Source organism: Salmo salar, chromosome ssa16 (assembly GCF_905237065.1).
Source record: "Salmo salar chromosome ssa16, Ssal_v3.1, whole genome shotgun sequence".
NCBI classification, from domain to species: domain Eukaryota; kingdom Metazoa; phylum Chordata; class Actinopteri; order Salmoniformes; family Salmonidae; genus Salmo; species Salmo salar.
The window spans coordinates 86025771-86045898 of record NC_059457.1 but is presented as its reverse complement, the minus strand read 5'-3'; the positions used below and the strand labels follow the sequence as shown (position 1 = coordinate 86045898).

The 20128-nt window shown below is 47.2% G+C and overlaps 1 protein-coding gene across 1 annotated transcript in view; it reads left to right on the top strand.

The window, feature by feature from the left end:
- LOC106574831 (vacuolar protein sorting-associated protein 8 homolog) overlaps nt 1–20128 on the top strand; it is a 157405-nt gene that overhangs the window by 51159 nt on the left and 86118 nt on the right. Inside the window, 10 exon segments of the mRNA XM_045698361.1 lie at nt 5477–5647; nt 6494–6568; nt 6664–6699; nt 8298–8388; nt 11615–11661; nt 11801–11890; nt 12127–12173; nt 19042–19122; nt 19124–19199; nt 19968–20030. Coding sequence (XP_045554317.1) covers nt 5477–5647; nt 6494–6568; nt 6664–6699; nt 8298–8388; nt 11615–11661; nt 11801–11890; nt 12127–12173; nt 19042–19122; nt 19124–19199; nt 19968–20030 — 777 coding nt within the window.

Sequence of the window (20128 nt, the reverse complement as noted above, 5' to 3'; positions counted from 1 at the left end):
TATACCTCTCCTTCACCTCCTGTCTCTATTATCCCTCTCCTTCACCTCCTGTCTCTCTGTTATTATCCCTCTCCTTCACCTCCTGCCTCTCTGTTATTATCCCTCTCCTTCACCTCCTGCCTCTCTGTTATTATCCCTCTCCTTCACCTCCTGCCTCTCTGTTATTATCCCTCTCCTTCACCTCCTGTCCTCTGTTATTATCCCTCTCCTTCACCTCCTGTCTCTCTGTTATTATCCCTCTCCTTCACCTCCTGCCTCTCTGTTATTATCCCTCTCCTTCACCTCCTGCCTCTCTGTTATTATCCCTCTCCTTCACCTCCTGCCTCTGTTATTATCCCTCTCCTTCACCTCCTGCCTCTCTGTTATTATCCCTCTCCTTCACCTCCTGCCTCTCTGTTATTATCCTTCTCCTTCACCTCCTGCCTCTCTGTTATTATCCCTCTCCTTCACCTCCTGCCTCTCTGTTATTATACCTCTCCTTCACCTCCTGTCTCTGTTATTATCCCTCTCCTTCACCTCCTGTCTCTCTGTTATTATCCTTCTCCTTCACCTCCTGTCTCTCTGTTATTATCCCTCTCCTTCACCTCCTGTCTCTGTTATTATCCCTCTCCTTCACCCCCTGTCTCTCTGTTATTATCCCTCTCCTTCACCCTGCCTCTCTGTTATTATCCCTCTCCTTCACCTCCTGTCTCTCTGTTATTATCCCTCTCCTTCACCTCCTGCCTCTCTGTTATTATCCCTCTCCTTCACCTCCTGCCTCTCTGTTATTATCCCTCTCCTTCACCTCCTGTCTCTCTGTTATTATCCTTCTCCTTCACCTCCTGTCTCTCTGTTATTATCCTTCTCCTTCACCTCCTGCCTCTCTGTTATTATCCCTCTCCTTCACCTCCTGTCTCTCTGTTATTATCCCTCTCCTTCACCTCCTGTCTCTCTGTTATTATCCCTCTCCTTCACCTCCTGCCTCTCTGTTATTATCCCTCTCCTTCACCTCCTGCCTCTCTGTTATTATCCTTCTCCTTCACCTCCTGTGTCTCTGTTATTATCCCTCTCCTTCACCTCCTGCCTCTCTGTTATTATCCCTCTCCTTCACCTCCTGTCTCTCTGTTATTATCCCTCTCCTTCACCCTGCCTCTCTGTTATTATCCCTCTCCTTCACCTCCTGTCTCTCTGTTATTATCCTTCTCCTTCACCTCCTGCCTCTCTGTTATTATCCTTCTCCTTCACCTCCTGCCTCTCTGTTATTATCCCTCTCCTTCACCTCCTGCCTCTCTGTTATTATCCCTCTCCTTCACCTCCTGCCTCTCTGTTATTATCCCTCTCCTTCACCTCCTGTCTCTCTGTTATTATCCCTCTCCTTCACCTCCTGTCTCTCTGTTATTATCCCTCTCCTTCACCTCCTGTCTCTCTGTTATTATCCTTCTCCTTCACCTCCTGTCTCTCTGTTATTATCCCTCTCCTTCACCTCCTGTCTCTCTGTTATTATCCCTCTCCTTCACCTCCTGTCTCTCTGTTATTATCCCTCTCCTTCACCTCCTGCCTCTCTGTTATTATCCCTCTCCTTCACCGCCTGCCTCTCTGTTATTATCCTTCTCCTTCACCTCCTGTCTCTCTGTTATTATCCCTCTCCTTCACCTCCTGCCTCTCTGTTATTATCCCTCTCCTTCACCTCCTGTCTCTCTGTTATTATCCCTCTCCTTCACCCTGCCTCTCTGTTATTATCCCTCTCCTTCACCTCCTGTCTCTCTGTTATTATCCTTCTCCTTCACCTCCTGCCTCTCTGTTATTATCCTTCTCCTTCACCTCCTGCCTCTCTGTTATTATCCCTCTCCTTCACCTCCTGCCTCTCTGTTATTATCCCTCTCCTTCACCTCCTGCCTCTCTGTTATTATCCCTCTCCTTCACCTCCTGTCTCTCTGTTATTATCCCTCTCCTTCACCTCCTGTCTCTCTGTTATTATCCCTCTCCTTCACCTCCTGTCTCTCTGTTATTATCCCTCTCCTTCACCTCCTGTCTCTCTGTTATTATCCCTCTCCTTCACCCTGCCTCTCTGTTATTATCCCTCTCCTTCACCTCCTGTCTCTCTGTTATTATCCCTCTCCTTCACCTCCTGCCTCTCTGTTATTATCCCTCTCCTCCTGCCTCTCTGTTATTATCCCTCTCCTTCACCCCCTGCCTCTCTGTTATTATCCCTCTCCTTCACCTCCTGCCTCTCTGTTATTATCCCTCTCCTTTACCTCCTGTCTCTCTGTTATTATCCCTCTCCTTCACCTCCTGCCTCTCTGTTATTATCCCTCTCCTTCACCTCCTGCCTCTCTGTTATTATACCTCTCCTTCACCTCCTGTCTCTATTATCCCTCTCCTTCACCTCCTGTCTCTCTGTTATTATCCCTCTCCTTCACCTCCTGCCTCTCTGTTATTATCCCTCTCCTTCACCTCCTGCCTCTCTGTTATTATCCCTCTCCTTCACCTCCTGCCTCTCTGTTATTATCCCTCTCCTTCACCTCCTGTCTCTCTGTTATTATCCCTCTCCTTCACCTCCTGTCTCTCTGTTATTATCCCTCTCCTTCACCTCCTGTCTCTCTGTTATTATCCCTCTCCTTCACCTCCTGCCTCTCTGTTATTATCCCTCTCCTTCACCTCCTGCCTCTGTTATTATCCCTCTCCTTCACCTCCTGCCTCTCTGTTATTATCCCTCTCCTTCACCTCCTGCCTCTCTGTTATTATCCTTCTCCTTCACCTCCTGCCTCTCTGTTATTATCCCTCTCCTTCACCTCCTGCCTCTCTGTTATTATCCCTCTCCTTCACCTCCTGCTCTCTGTTATTATCCCTCTCCTTCACCTCCTGTCTCTCTGTTATTATCCTTCTCCTTCACCTCCTGTCTCTCTGTTATTATCCCTCTCCTTCACCTCCTGCCTCTCTGTTATTATAGCTCTCCTTCACCTCCTGTCTCTCTGTTATTATCCCTCTCCTTCACCTCCTGCCTCTCTGTTATTATCCCTCTCCTTCACCCCCTGTCTCTCTGTTATTATCCTCTCCTTCACCTCCTGTCTCTCTGTTATTATCCCTCTCCTTCACCTCCTGCCTCTCTGTTATTATCCCTCTCCTTCACCCCCTGTCTCTGTTATTATCCTTCTCCTTCACCTCCTGTCTCTCTGTTATTATCCCTCTCCTTCACCTCCTGCCTCTCTGTTATTATCCTTCTCCTTCACCTCCTGTCTCTCTGTTATTATCCCTCTCCTTCACCCCCTGTCTCTCTGTTATTATCCTTCTCCTTCACCTCCTGTCTCTCTGTTATTATCCTTCTCCTTCACCTCCTGCCTCTCTGTTATTATCCTTCTCCTTCACCTCCTGTCTCTGTTATTATCCCTCTCCTTCACCCCCTGTCTCTCTGTTATTATCCCTCTCCTTCACCCTGCCTCTCTGTTATTATCCCTCTCCTTCACCTCCTGCCTCTCTGTTATTATCCCTCTCCTTCACCTCCTGCCTCTCTGTTATTATCCTCCTCCTTCACCTCCTGCCTCTCTGTTATTATCCCTCTCCTTCACCTCCTGTCTCTCTGTTATTATCCCTCTCCTTCACCTCCTGTCTCTCTGTTATTATCCCTCTCCTTCACCTCCTGCCTCTCTGTTATTATCCTTCTCCTTCACCTCCTGTCTCTCTGTTATTATCCCTCTCCTTCACCTCCTGCCTCTCTGTTATTATCCCTCTCCTTCACCTCCTGTCTCTCTGTTATTATCCCTCTCCTTCACCCCTGCCTCTCTGTTATTATCCCTCTCCTTCACCTCCTGTCTCTCTGTTATTATCCTTCTCCTTCACCTCCTGCCTCTCTGTTATTATCCTTCTCCTTCACCTCCTGCCTCTCTGTTATTATCCCTCTCCTTCACCTCCTGCCTCTCTGTTATTATCCCTCTCCTTCACCTCCTGCCTCTCTGTTATTATCCCTCTCCTTCACCTCCTGCCTCTCTGTTATTATCCCTCTCCTTCACCTCCTGTCTCTCTGTTATTATCCCTCTCCTTCACCTCCTGTCTCTCTGTTATTATCCCTCTCCTTCACCTCCTGCCTCTCTGTTATTATCCCTCTCCTTCACCTCCTGTCTCTCTGTTATTATCCCTCTCCTTCACCTCCTGTCTCTGTTATTATCCCTCTCCTTCACCTCCTGCCTCTCTGTTATTATCCCTCTCCTTCACCTCCTGCCTCTGTTATTATCCCTCTCCTTCACCTCCTGCCTCTCTGTTATTATCCTTCTCCTTCACCTCCTGCCTCTCTGTTATTATCCTTCTCCTTCACCTCCTGCCTCTCTGTTATTATCCTTCTCCTTCACCTCCTGCCTCTCTGTTATTATCCCTCTCCTTCACCTCCTGTTTCTCTGTTATTATCCTTCTCCTTCACCCCCTGCCTCTCTGTTATTATCCTTCTCCTTCACCTCCTGCCTCTCTGTTATTATCCTTCTCCTTCACCTCCTGCCTCTCTGTTATTATCCCTCTCCTTCACCTCCTGCCTCTCTGTTATTATCCCTCTCCTTCACCTCCTGCCTCTCTGTTATTATCCCTCTCCTTCACCTCCTGTCTCTCTGTTATTATCCCTCTCCTTCACCTCCTGTCTCTCTGTTATTATCCCTCTCCTTCACCTCCTGCCTCTCTGTTATTATCCCTCTCCTCCTGCCTCTCTGTTATTATCCCTCTCCTTCACCCCCTGCCTCTCTGTTATTATCCCTCTCCTTCACCTCCTGTCTCTGTTATTATCCCTCTCCTTCACCTCCTGTCTCTCTGTTATTATCCCTCTCCTTCACCTCCTGCCTCTCTGTTATTATCCCTCTCCTTCACCTCCTGTCTCTGTTATTATCCTTCTCCTTCACCTCCTGCCTCTCTGTTATTATCCCTCTCCTTCACCTCCTGCCTCTCTGTTATTATCCCTCTCCTTCACCTCCTGCCTCTCTGTTATTATCCCTCTCCTTCACCTCCTGTCTCTCTGTTATTATCCTTCTCCTTCACCTCCTGTCTCTCTGTTATTATCCTTCTCCTTCACCTCCTGCCTCTCTGTTATTATCCCTCTCCTCCTGCCTCTCTGTTATTATCCCTCTCCTTCACCCCCTGCCTCTCTGTTATTATCCCTCTCCTTCACCTCCTGTCTCTGTTATTATCCCTCTCCTTCACCTCCTGTCTCTCTGTTATTATCCCTCTCCTTCACCTCCTGCCTCTCTGTTATTATCCCTCTCCTTCACCTCCTGTCTCTGTTATTATCCTTCTCCTTCACCTCCTGCCTCTCTGTTATTATCCCTCTCCTTCACCTCCTGCCTCTCTGTTATTATCCCTCTCCTTCACCTCCTGTCTCTCTGTTATTATCCCTCTCCTTCACCTCCTGTCTCTCTGTTATTATCCTTCTCCTTCACCCCGTCTCCCTCCCTTTGTCTCTCTCTCTGTGACTCTCTGGCTCTTTCACAGCCACTGACTGATTGTTTCCCCTCCCCCTCCACAGTGGATCAACAGTCGTACCCTGGTGGTGATGGACAGTGGGGAGAAGCTGCGTGTGGTGGACCGACCCAGCCAGGAGGAGCTGGAGAGCTTGGACGTGGCTGAGGTGCAGCTGGTCTACAACAGCAGCCATTTTAAATCGCTGGCCACGGGGTGAAACGTCAGCCAGGCGCTGGTGAGGGTCAGGGGTGAGGGGTCAGGGTCAGACGTCAGAGGTGACGGTAGAGAGGTTGCGGTGGGTAGATAGTGAGGGTTGAGAAGTAATGGTAGGGAAGTGGTAGGGGTGAAAGGGCATGGAAAAGGGGTCATAGGTCAGTAGCTGTAGAGGGGAAGGCATCACCTGGCACTGGCAAAGGTCACAGGTGAGGGGTTAGAGGTCAGTGGTAGTAGGGGTGTCAGGTAAGTTTGATGGGTCAAAGGTTAAGGGTTATGGAGCAGGGTCAGACAGGACAGGACTAGGCTGGCTAGTGGGAAAAGGTTGCACAAGATAATTTCTCCCCCTGAAGAATCAGTCTCCACTACCTTCACTACTAAACACCAAACTGTTGAAACCAGCTGGTAAGGTTACAGACCATTACCTGGAATGAAACAGTTACATCACTGGTTCTGACCTGGTGTAGAGCAGGTGGCTCTGTCCAATCATACAGGACCAACGTCCTAGTCACTGGATCAGAAGCAGCCTGTCAGAGAGGAGAGCGTGTTTTCAGGGGGACTGAAGCTGTTAAATCAAGGAGCAGGGGGTCACCAGTGATTCCCCCCCACCTGTCTCCCATACCTCTACATGGAGTCATTCAGAGTCAGCATCAACCAATCAGGACCATGATGTTTTGGATCTTCCTGAGATAATCATTGAGTCCGTACAAAGGTCTTGTTCAGGATTCTTGGCATATATTTGCCACATTTGTATCTAAAAGTATTATTGAGAAGTAGCAGTCATGGATGATTTTGGTTGATTTTCACTCTGAATAACAGTGTCCTGGCCTTTGACCTCTGCTCTCCAGCCTAACAGTTTGTGTTTTAGGCCCTAGTAGGAGAGAAGGCCTGCTACCAGTCTGTCTGCAGCTACGCAGGACAGATGGTACTACTGGGGACCAAGGTAGGTGTCTGTATATGTCACTGTGTGTGTGTGTGTGTGTACAGGTGAAGAAGAAACACAAGCGTTGTCTAATTGAGGCCTTTTCTCTGTTCCAGTCAGCCCACATCATGACTCTGAGGAACTGGAGGGAGGTAAGTGTCTCTGACTTGCCAATACCATTCTAAAACTAAAGGTTATCTATTATATCATTCTACCTGTGATCTGTCTCTGAGGGGGATTTAATGGACCTGTGTCTCTCTGAGGGGGATTTAATGGACCTGTGTGTCTAGGAGGGGGATTTAATGGACCTGTGTGTCTCTGAGGGGGATTTAATGGACCTGTGTCTCTCTGAGGGGGATTTAATGGACCTGTGTGTCTCTCTGAGGGGGATTTAATGGACCTGTGTGTCTAGGAGGGGGATTTAATGGACCTGTGTCTCTCTGAGGGGGATTTAATGGACCTGTGTGTCTCTCTGAGGGGGATTTAATGGACCTGTGTGTCTCTGAGGGGGATTTAATGGACCTGTGTGTCTCTCTGAGGGGGATTTAATGGACCTGTGTGTCTAGGAGGGGGATTTAATGGACCTGTGTCTCTCTGAGGGGGATTTAATGGACCTGTGTGTCTCTCTGAGGGGGATTTAATGGACCTGTGTGTCTCTGAGGGGGATTTAATGGACCTGTGTCTCTCTGAGGGGGATTTAATGGACCTGTGTGTCTCTCTGAGGGGGATTTAATGGACCTGTGTGTCTAGGAGGGGGATTTAATGGACCTGTGTCTCTCTGAGGGGATTTAATGGACCTGTGTGTCTCTCTGAGGGGGATTTAATGGACCTGTGTGTCTCTGAGGGGGATTTAATGGACCTGTGTGTCTCTCTGAGGGGGATTTAATGGACCTGTGTGTCTAGGAGGGGGATTTAATGGACCTGTGTCTCTCTGAGGGGGATTTAATGGACCTGTGTGTCTCTCTGAGGGGGATTTAATGGACCTGTGTGTCTCTGAGGGGGATTTAATGGACCTGTGTGTCTCTCTGAGTGGGATTTAATGGACCTGTGTGTCTCTCTGAGGGGGATTTAATGGACCTGTGTGTCTCTCTGAGGGGGATTTAATGGACCTGTGTGTCTCTCTGAGTGGGATTTAATGGACCTGTGTGTCTCTCTGAGGGGGATTTAATGGACCTGTGTGTCTCTCTGAGTGGGATTTAATGGACCTGTGTGTCTCTCTGAGTGGGATTTAATGGACCTGTGTGTCTCTCTGAGGGGGATTTAATGGACCTGTGTGTCTCTCTGAGGGGGATTTAATGGACCTGTGTGTCTCTCTGAGTGGGATTTAATGGACCTGTGTGTCTCTCTGAGTGGGATTTAATGGACCTGTGTGTCTCTCTGAGGGGGATTTAATGGACCTGTGTGTCTCTCTGAGTGGGATTTAATGGACCTGTGTGTCTCTCTGAGGGGGATTTAATGGACCTGTGTCTCTTGGAGGGGGATTTAATGGACCTGTGTCTCTCTGAGTGGGATTTAATGGACCTGTGTGTCTCTCTGAGTGGGATTTAATGGACCTGTGTCTCTCTGAGGGGGATTTAATGGACCTGTGTCTCTGAGTGGGATTTAATGGACCTGTGTCTCTGAGGGGGATTTAATGGACCTGTGTGTCTAGGAGGGGGATTTAATGGACCTGTGTCTCTGAGGGGGATTTAATGGACCTGTACTGTTGGAGACATTCACTGCTGTAACTCTTTCTCTCTCTCACACACAGCGGGTGGACTGTCTGTTGAAACAGGAACGTTTTGTTGAGGCTCTGTCCTTGGCCTGGTCCTTCCATGAGGGCACTGCCAAGGCTGTACTGGGTGAATAGCCTCTTCTCCTTCTCCCTCTCCCCTCCTCTCGTTCTCCCTTTCCCCTCTTCTCCTTCTCCCTTTCCCCTCCTCTCCTTCTCCCTCTCCCCTCTTCTCCTTCTCCCTCTCCCCTCTTCTCCTTCTCCCTCTCCCCTCTTCTCCTTCTCCCTCTCCCCTCTTCTCCTTCTCCCTCTCCCCTCTTCTCCTTCTCCCTCTCCCCTCTTCTCCTTCTCCCTCTCCCCTCTTCTCCTTCTCCCTCTCCCCTCCTCTCCTTCTCCCTCTCCCCTCCTCTCCTTCTCCCTCTCCCCTCCTCTCCTTCTCCCTCTCCCCTCTTCTCCTTCTCCCTCTCCCCTCTTCTCCTTCTCCCTCTCCCCTCTTCTCCTTCTCCCTCTCCCCTCTTCTCCATCTCCCTCTCCCCTCTTCTCCTTCTCCCTCTCCCCTCTTCTCCTTCTCCCTCTCCCCTCTTCTCCTTCTCCCTCTCCCCTCTTCTCCCTCTCCCCTCTTCTCCCTCTCCCCTCTTCTCCTTCTCCCTTTCCCCTCCTCTCCTTCTCCCTCTCCCCTCTTCTCCTTCTCCCTCTCCCCTCTTCTCCTTCTCCCTCTCCCCTCTTCTCCTTCTCCCTCTCCCCTCCTCTCCTTCTCCCTCTCCCCTCTTCTCCTTCTCCCTCTCCCCTCTTCTCCTTCTCCCTTTCCCCTCCTCTCCTTCTCCCTCTCCCCTCTTCTCCTTCTCCCTCTCCCCTCTTCTCCTTCTCCCTCTCCCCTCCTCTCCTTCTCCCTCTCCCCTCTTCTCCTTCTCCCTCTCCCCTCTTCTCCTTCTCCCTCTCCCCTCTTCTCCTTCTCCCTCTCCCCTCTTCTCCTTCTCCCTCTCCCCTCCTCTCCTTCTCCCTCTCCCCTCTTCTCCTTCTCCCTCTCCCCTCTTCTCCCTCTCCCCTCTTCTCCTTCTCCCTTTCCCCTCCTCTCCTTCTCCCTCTCCCCTCTTCTCCCTCTCCCCTCTTCTCCTTCTCCCTCTCCCCTCTTCTCCCTCTCCCCTCCTCTCCTTCTCCCTCTCCCCTCTTCTCCTTCTCCCTCTCCCCTCTTCTCCTTCTCCCTCTCCCCTCTTCTCCTTCTCCCTTTCCCCTCCTCTCCTTCTCCCTCTCCCCTCTTCTCCTTCTCCCTCTCCCCTCCTCTCCTTCTCCCTCTCCCCTCTTCTCCTTCTCCCTCTCCCCTCTTCTCCTTCTCCCTCTTCTCCTTCTCTCCTTCTCCCTCTCCTGTCCTCTCCCTCCTCTCCTCTCCTCTCCTCTCCTAAGGCTGGTTTCTACTTTGTCTGTTAACATGTCTATAGACAATTAGAATGCGAGTGTCTCTGGTCAAAACAACATTTCATTTCTACTCCGGTGGAATGTCTGTAGACCGTTGCTGCGTCCGTTGTCATGGTTACCTGACTGAGACCGCAATGACACACTGAACAACCGTAAGCTATTTTCTGTAATTAGCTCGCCATTAACTTGTAAATAATGGTCTTGTTGTGAGTTTATTTTGCTGTAATAATGAATATAAGTTAGCTTGTCAGCTATGACATGGTCATTATTTTATTTATTTCACCTTTATTTAACCAGGTAGGCAAGTTGAGAACAAGTTCTCATTTACAATTGCGACCTGGCCAAGATAAAGCAAAGCAGTTCGACAACATACAACAACACAGAGTTACACATGGAGTAAAACAACATACAATCAATGATGCAGTAGACAAAAATAAGACTATATACAATTTGAGCAAATGAGGTGAGATAAGGGAGGTAAAGGCAATTTGAACAGGCTAGCTAACAATCTAGAAACCAATCAAAATATTGTTAAGGAAGTTGTTTTTAGTTGCCTGGTTTGCTGGATTGACATCTACTAAATTAATGTTTAAACGGATGGGTTTATTGGTGTTAAAATACAGCTTTTATGCTATTTTCAACCACCAGGCAGCCCGTCGTTTTGAGTTTATACTTTTTCATTACGACAACGACAAGTTTGATGTCGGACATCAATAGAATGTTCATGATGTCACTGCTACAGCTGTCTACATGACATGTTGATAGACCAACTGAAAACCAGCCTTTAGAAAACCTATTTCTGAAGGTCTAAGATCTACTGTGTGGAAAGCCTGGTCTCTTCTGTACTATAAGATCTACTGTGTGGAAAGCCTGGTCTCTTCTGTACTATAAGATCTACTGTGTGGAAAGCCTGGTCTCTTCTGTACTATAAGATCTACTGTGTGGAAAGCCTGGTCTCTTCTGTACTATAAGATCTACTGTGTGGAAAGCCTGGTCTCTTCTGTACTATAAGATCTACTGTGTGGAAAGCCTGGTCTCTCCTGTACTATAAGATCTACTGTGTGGAAAGCCTGGTCTCTTCTGTACTATAAGATCTAGTGTGTGGAAAGCCTGGTCTCTTCTGTACTATAAGATCTACTGTGTGGAAAGCCTGGTCTCTTCTGTACTATAGGATCTAGTGTGTGGAAAGCCTGGTCTCTTCTGTACTATAAGATCTAGTGTGTGGAAAGCCTGGTCTCTTCTGTACTATAAGATCTAGTGTGTGGAAAGCCTGGTCTCTCCTGTACTATAAGATCTAGTGTGTGGAAAGCCTGGTCTCTTCTGTACTATAAGATCTACTGTGTGGAAAGCCTGGTCTCTCCTGTACTATAAGATCTACTGTGTGGAAAGCCTGGTCTCTTCTGTACTATAAGATCTACTGTGTGGAAAGCCTGGTCTCTCCTGTACTATAAGATCTACTGTGTGGAAAGCCTGGTCTCTTCTGTACTATAAGATCTAGTCTGTGGAAAGCCTGGTCTCTCCTGTACTATAAGATCTAGTGTGTGGAAAGCCTGGTCTCTTCTGTACTATAAGATCTACTGTGTGGAAAGCCTGGTCTCTCCTGTACTATAAGATCTAGTGTGTGGAAAGCCTGGTCTCTTCTGTACTATAAGATCTACTGTGTGGAAAGCCTGGTCTCTCCTGTACTATAAGATCTACTGTGTGGAAAGCCTGGTCTCTCCTGTACTACGAAGGACAGGTGTTTTCACTGTTTGTCCTTGAATCATTCATACACTACAGTACTTTACTTTCTGTTGGAGGCTTTTTCACTGATGGCACAGAGGCCATTATACCTTTAATACCAGATTTTTTACATAGATTTTTCTTTTCTCACTAAAGTGAAAACACACAACCCTTTATGAGTAATTGTGTTGATGTATTGTGAATGTCTGTTATTTTTCCAGGACTGTTTGGGGACCCAGCAAAGAGGAAAGGTGTAGTGGCAGACAAGGTGAATCCCTCTTCCACCCTTCATCCTTCCCGCCTCCCTCCCTTCCTTTCCTACCCACCCCCCTTCCACAAAGAAATCTATCTAATTTGATTGACTGATTGACTGATTGATTGACTGATTGATTGTACTTCCTGTCTAGATGATTGAGATTCTGTTCCAGTATGTGGAGCGCTCAGTGAAGAAATGTCCAGAACACGGCAAGATACAGGTCATGGAACAACATTTCCAGGTACACACACACCCCACGATACACACACACACCCCACGATACACACACACCCCACGATACACACGTTAATCCGTCCCACGGTTCAGTTTGACAACGCTCGGGACCTTGAAACCTGTCTTCCATTGGCCTTTAAGGCTTGTCCTTGTGCTTAGGCTGCCTGGGTTGAGTAGCTAATCTCTCTCTCTCTCTCCATTCTCCCTTCATCCCTCCATCTCTCTCTTTCTCTCTGTCCGTAGGACATGGTGCCTGTCATGGTAGATTACTGTCTGCTGCTGCAGAGGACGTAAGACACACACACTGACACAGACATTGCGTCTGATGGCTCTTGCGTTGCCTATTCCCAGCACTCTGTTAGCTTATTCATTAAAGGGACAGTTCACATTTTTTCAACTTCATATCATCTGCAGTTCTTGAGTGAAGGAAGGAGCCTTTTAGTCCAGTCAGAGTGCAGCAGAGAGCAGCCCCTTTTAGTCCAGTCAGAGTGCAGCAGAGAGCAGCCCCTTTTAGTCCAGTCAGAGTGCAGCAGAGAGCAGCCCCTTTTAGTCCAGTCAGAGTGCAGCAGAGAGCAGCCCCTTTTAGTCCAGTCAGAGTGCAGCAGAGAGCAGCCCCTTTTAGTCCAGTCAGAGTGCAGCAGAGAGCAGCCCCTTTTAGTCCAGTCAGAGTGCAGCAGAGAGCAGCCCCTTTTAGTCCAGTCAGAGTGCAGCAGAGAGCAGCCCCTTTTAGTCCAGTCAGAGTGCAGCAGAGAGCAGCCCCTTTTAGTCCAGTCAGAGTGCAGTAGAGAGCAGCCCCTTTTAGTCCAGTCAGAGTGCAGTAGAGAGCAGCCCCTTCGGCACAGCGATGGACAGAGAAAGGAAGATCTTTCTCTCTTTGGTCTCCTGAGTGGCGCAGCGGTCAAAGGCACTGCATCTCAGTACAAGAGGTGTCACTACAGATCCTGGTTCGATTCCAGGCTATATCACAACCGGCTGTGATTGGGAGTCCCATAGTGCGGCGCATAATTGGCCCAGCGTCGTCCGGGTTTGGCCGGGGTAGGCCGTCATTGTAAATAAGAATTTGTTCTTAACTGAGTTGCCTAGTTAAATAAAGGTTCAATAAAAAAAATACAAATTGTAATCTCTCTCTCAAAATGAAGGCTGACCTCCACAAAAGGTTATGAAAGAACAAACTGAGATTTCTTCTGGCAACAGATTTCATTTTTAATGCAGTTAGTTTGATCTGCGCTGAGAGATCTTTATTTTGTTTGACTGGGGTTCTCTTCAAGGGACAAAGTGTGCATTAAAGGGATATTTAAAAATAATTCTGCTTTATATTCATCAGCACCACCCCAACATCAACATATGTGAAAATGCCTAGTTTCTATGTTTTGTAGTAAAAAATATGGAGAAAGATAAGTGTTTCCAATGACATCATCGGTGTGCATCATATGATTTTAACCAATTTGGAGTAGGCATTTCCTACTAATTGGTTGATGATGCCACTTCAAACACTTATCTTTCTCCATCTTTTTTTACTACAAAACATAGAAACGTACCATTTTAACATATGTTGATGTTGGGGTGGTGCTGATGAATATAAAGCAGAATTATTTTTAAATATCCCTTTAATGCACACTTTGTCCCTTGAAGAGAACCCCAGTCAAACAAAATAAAGATCTCTCAGCGCAGATCAAACTAACTGCATTAAAAATGAAAAACAAATGATAAACAAAGGGAGTCAATCCGCTGCCAGAAGACATCTGTTTGTTTTTTCCTGTGTGAACGTGCTTTCAGTTTGTTCCTGTGTGAACGTGCTTTCAGTTTGTTCCTGTGTGAACGTGCTTTCAGTTTGTTCCTGTGTGAACGTGCTTTCAGTTTGTCTGTTCCTGTGTGAACGTGCTTTCAGTTTGTTCCTGTGTGAACGTGCTTTCAGTTTGTTCCTGTGTGAACGTGCTTTCAGTCTGTTCCTGTGTGAACGTGCTTTCAGTTTGTTCCTGTGTGAACGTGCTTTCAGTCTGTTCCTGTGTGAACGTGCTTTCAGTTTGTTCCTGTGTGAACGTGCTTTCAGTTTGTTCCTGTGTGAACGTGCTTTCAGTTTGTTCCTGTGTGAACGTGCTTTCAGTTTGTTCCTGTGTGAACGTGCTTTCAGTCTGTTCCTGTGTGAACGTGCTTTCAGTTTGTTCCTGTGTGAACGTGCTTTCAGTCTCTGTTCCTGTGTGAACGTGCTTTCAGTTTGTTCCTGTGTGAACGTGCTTTCAGTTTGTTCCTGTGTGAACGTGCTTTCAGTTTGTTCCTGTGTGAACGTGCTTTCAGTCTGTTCCTGTGTGAACGTGCTTTCAGTTTGTTCCTGTGTGAACGTGCTTTCAGTCTGTTCCTGTGTGAACGTGCTTTCAGTTTGTTCCTGTGTGAACGTGCTTTCAGTTTGTTCCTGTGTGAACGTGCTTTCAGTTTGTTCCTGTGTGAACGTGCTTTCAGTTTGTCTGTTCCTGTGTGAACGTGCTTTCAGTTTGTTCCTGTGTGAACGTGCTTTCAGTTTGTTCCTGTGTGAACGTGCTTTCAGTTTGTTCCTGTGTGAACGTGCTTTCAGTTTGTCCCTGTGTGAACGTGCTTTCAGTTTGTCCCTGTGTGAACGTGCTTTCAGTTTGTTCCTGTGTGAACGTGCTTTCAGTTTGTTCCTGTGTGAACGTGCTTTCAGTTTGTCCCTGTGTGAACGTGCTTTCAGTTTGTTCCTGTGTGAACGTGCTTTCAGTTTGTTCCTGTGTGAACGTGCTTTCAGTTTGTTCCTGTGTGAACGTGCTTTCAGTTTGTCCCTGTGTGAACGTGCTTTCAGTTTGTCCCTGTGTGAACGTGCTTTCAGTTTGTTCCTGTGTGAACGTGCTTTCAGTTTGTTCCTGTGTGAACGGGCTTTCAGTTTGTTCCTGTGTGAACGGGCTTTCAGTTTGTCCTTTCATAACCCTTTGTGGTGGTCGGCCTTAGTTTGGAGAGAGAGAGAAAGATCTTCCTTTCTCTGTCCATCTCTGTGCCGAAGGGGCTGCTACTCTACTCTCTGCTGCACTCTGACTGGACTAAAAGGCTCCTTCCTTCACTTAAGAACAGCCATCCCGTCCCTGCTCCAGAGAATTCTATTATCAGTCTATTATGGTCCCGTCCCTGCCCCAGAGCCTCCTAGCATTTGTATTCATTATGGATCCCCAATAGCTGCCAAGGCAGCAGCTACTCTTCCTGGGGTCCAGCAAAATGAAGGCAGTTTATACAATTTTAAAAACATTACAATACATTCACAGATTTCACAACACACTGTGTGCCCTCAGGCCCCTACTCAAACACTACCACATATCTACAGTACTAAATCTATGTGTGTGTGTAGTGTGTATGTTATCGTGTGTGTGTGTGTGTGTGTGCGTGTGTCTGTCCCTATGTTTGTGTTGCTTCACAGTCCCTGCTGTTCCATAAGGTGTATTTTTATCTGTTGTTTTTCTATCTAATTTTACAGCTTGTGTCAGTTACCTGATGTGGAATAGAGTTCCATGTAGTCATGGCTCTATGTAGTACTGTGCACCTCCCATAGTCTGGACTTGAGGACTGTGAAGACACTTCTTGTGGCATGTCTTGTAGGGTATGCATCGGTGTCTGAGCTGTGTGCCAGTAGTTTAGACAGACAGCTCGGTGCATTCAACATAAATATAAGTAGTGATGAAGTCAATCTCTCTTCCACTTTCAGCCAGGAGAGATTGACATGCATATTATTAATATTAGCTCTCTGTGTACATCCAAGGGTCAGCCGTGCTGCCCTGTTCTCAGCCAATTGCATTTTTCCTAAGTCCCTCTTTGTGGCACCTGACCACATTACTGAACAGTAGTCCAGGTGCGACAAAACTAGGGCCTGTAGGACCTGCCTTGTTGACAGTGTTGTTATGAAGGCAAAACAGCGCTTTATTATGGACAGACTTCTCCCAGTCTTAGTTAGTACTGTATCAATATGTTTTGACCATGACAGTTTACAATCTAGGGTTACTCCTAGCAGTTTAGTCACCTCAACTTGCTCCATTTCCACATTATTTATTACAAGATTTAGTTGAGGTTTAGGGTTTAGTGAATGTTTTGTCCCAAATACAATGCTTTTAGTTTTAGTCCTAAATATTTCTAACTTATTCCTTGCCACCCACTCTGAAACTAACTGCAGCTCTTTGTTAAGTGTTGCAGTCATTTCAGTTGCTGTAGTAGCTGATGTGTATAGTGTTGAGTCATCTGCATACATAGACAAACTGGCTTTACTCAAAGCCATTGGCATGTCGTTAGCGAAGATTGAAAAAGTAATGGGCCTAGACAGCTGCCCTGGGGAATTCCTGATTCTACCTGGATTTTGTTGGAGAGGCTTCCATTAAAGAACACCCTCTGTGTTCTGTTAGACAGTTAACTCTTTATCCACAATATAGCAGGGGGTGTGAAGCCATAACACATACACTACCGTTCAAAAGTTTGGTGTCACTTAGAAATGTCTTTGTTTTTGGAAGAAAAGCTAAAATATTGGTCCATTAAAATAACATCAAATTGATCAGAAATACAGTGTAGACATTGTTAATGTTGTAACTGACTATTGTAGCAGGAAACGGCAGTTTTTTTAAGGGAATATCTACATAGGCGTATAGAGGCCCATTATCAGCAACCATCACTCCCGTGTTCCAATGGCACGTTGTGTTAGCTAATCCAAGTTTATCATTTTAAAAGGCTAATTGATCATTAGAAAACCCTTTTGCAATTATGTTAGCACAGCTGAAAACTGTTGTTCTGATTAAAGAAGCAATAAAACTGGCATTTAGACTAGTTGAGTATCTGGAGCCACAGAATTTGTGGGTTCAATTACAGGCTCAAAATGGTGAGAAACAAAGACCTTTCTTCTGAAACTCGTCAGTCTATTCTTGTTCTGAGAAAGGAAGGCTATTGCATGCGAGAAATTGCCAAGAAACTGAAGATCTCGTACAACGCTGTGTACTACTCCCTTCACAAATAGCGCAAACTGGCTCTAACCAGAATAGAAAGAGGAGTGGGAGGCCCCGGTGCACAACTGAGCAAGAGGACAAGTACATTAGAGTGTCTAGTTTTAGAAACAGACGCCTCACAAGTCAACTGGCAGCTTCATTAAATAGTACCCACAAAACACCAGTCTCAACGTCAACAGTGAAGAGGCGACTCCAGGATGCTGGCCTTCTAGGCAGAGTTCCTCTGTCCAGTGTCTGTGTTCTTTTGCCCATCTCTAAATCTTTTCTTTTTATTGGCCAGTCTGAGATATGTTTTTTTCTTTGCGACTCTGCCTAGAAGGCCAGCATCCCGGAGTCGCCTCTTCACTGTTGACGTTGAGACTGGTGTTTAACCTTCTTTTAACCAGCTATATACTGTACCCGCCTGGTGAAGAACTGTTACCATGAACGTGCTCTTCTCTCTGTGGTCCTATAGGGACCTACTGTTTAACCAGCTATATACCCGCCTGGTGAAGAACTGTTAGCATGAACGTGCTCTTCTCTCTGTGGTCCTATAGGGACCTACTGTTTAACCAGCTATATACCCGCCTGGTGGTGAACTGTTACCATGAACGTGCTCTTCTCTCTGTGGTCCTATAGGGACCTACTGTTTAACCAGCTATATACCCGCCTGGTGGAGAACTGTTACCATGAACGTGCTCTTCTCTCTGTGGTCCTATAGGGACCTACTGTTTAACCAGCTATATACCCGCCTGGTGGAGAACTGTTACCATGAACGTGCGCTTCTCTCTGTGGTCCTATAGGGACCTACTGTTTAACCAGCTATATACCCGCCTGGTGGAGAACTGTTACCATGAACGTGCGCTTCTCTCTGTGGTCCTATAGGGACCTACTGTTTAACCAGCTATATACCCGCCTGGTGGAGAACTGTTACCATGAACGTGCTCTTCTCTCTGTGGTCCTATAGGGACCTACTGTTTAACCAGCTATATACCCGCCTGGTGAAGAACTGTTACCATGAACGTGCTCTTCTCTCTGTGGTCCTATAGGGACCTACTGTTTAACCAGCTATATACCCGCCTGGTGAAGAACTGTTACCATGAACGTGCTCTTCTCTCTGTGGTCCTATAGGGACCTACTGTTTAACCAGCTATATACCCGCCTGGTGAAGAACTGTTACCATGAACGTGCTCTTCTCTCTGTGGTCCTATAGGGACCTACTGTTTAACCAGCTATATACCCGCCTGGTGGAGAACTGTTACCATGAACGTGCTCTTCTCTCTGTGGTCCTATAGGGACCTACTGTTTAACCAGCTATATACCCGCCTGGTGAAGAACTGTTACCATGAACGTGCTCTTCTCTCTGTGGTCCTATAGGGACCTACTGTTTAACCAGCTATATACCCGCCTGGTGAAGAACTGTTACCATGAACGTGCTCTTCTCTCTGTGGTCCTATAGGGACCTACTGTTTAACCAGCTATATACCCGCCTGGTGAAGAACTGTTAGCATGAACGTGCTCTTCTCTCTGTGGTCCTATAGGGACCTACTGTTTAACCAGCTATATACCCGCCTGGTGGTGAACTGTTACCATGAACGTGCTCTTCTCTCTGTGGTCCTATAGGGACCTACTGTTTAACCAGCTATATACCCGCCTGGTGGAGAACTGTTACCATGAACGTGCGCTTCTCTCTGTGGTCCTATAGGGACCTACTGTTTAACCAGCTATATACCCGCCTGGTGGAGAACTGTTACCATGAACGTGCGCTTCTCTCTGTGGTCCTATAGGGACCTACTGTTTAACCAGCTATATACCCGCCTGGTGGAGAACTGTTACCATGAACGTGCTCTTCTCTCTGTGGTCCTATAGGGACCTACTGTTTAACCAGCTATATACCCGCCTGGTGGAGAACTGTTACCATGAACGTGCTCTTCTCTCTGTGGTCCTATAGGGACCTACTGTTTAACCAGCTATATACCCGCCTGGTGAAGAACTGTTACCATGAACGTGCTCTTCTCTCTGTGGTCCTATAGGGACCTACTGTTTAACCAGCTATATACCCGCCTGGTGAAGAACTGTTACCATGAACGTGCTCTTCTCTCTGTGGTCCTATAGGGACCTACTGTTTAACCAGCTATATACCCGCCTGGTGAAGAACTGTTACCATGAACGTGCTCTTCTCTCTGTGGTCCTATAGGGACCTACTGTTTAACCAGCTATATACCCGCCTGGTGGAGAACTGTGTGGCTCGGGGGGTCTTACTGGAGAGTTTGAACCCACATCGTGTCGGAGCGTCTGGGCTGTGTAACCGCTCCCGTCTTGAGAGACCTGCTGACCCACCTACAGGATAACAACATGATGGACAGTGTAGAGACCTGTCTGATCCACCTACAGGATAACAACATGATGGACAGTGTAGAGAACTGTCTGATCCACCTACAGGATAACAACATGATGGACAGTGTAGAGACCTGTCTGATCCACCTACAGGATAACAACATGATGGACAGTGTAGAGAACTGTCTGATCCACCTACAGGATAACAACATGATGGACAGTGTAGAGACCTGTCTGATCCACCTACAGGATAACAACATGATGGACAGTGTAGAGAACTGTCTGATCCACCTACAGGATAACAACATGATGGACAGTGTAGAGAACTGTCTGACCCACCTACAGGATAACAACATGATGGACAGTGTAGAGAACTGTCTGATCCACCTACAGGATAACAACATGATGGACAGTGTAGAGACCTGTCTGATCCACCTACAGGATAACAACATGATGGACAGTGTAGAGAACTGTCTGATCCACCTACAGGATAACAACATGATGGACAGTGTAGAGACCTGTCTGATCCACCTACAGGATAACAACATGATGGACAGTGTAGAGAACTGTCTGATCCACCTACAGGATAACAACATGATGGACAGTGTAGAGACCTGTCTGATCCACCTACAGGATAACAACATGATGGACAGTGTAGAGAACTGTCTGACCCACCTACAGGATAACAACATGATGGACAGTGTAGAGAACTGTCTGATCCACCTACAGGATAACAACATGATGGACAGTGTAGAGAACTGTCTGATCCACCTACAGGATAACAACATGATGGACAGTGTAGAGAACTGTCTGATCCACCTGGACATCACCAGCCTCGACATACAACAGGTAGGAGGAGAGGAGAGTGGAGAGGGGAGAGGAGAGGGGAGGGGAGGGGAGGGGAGAGGAGAGGAGAGGAGAGGAGAGGAGAGGAGAGGAGAGGAGAG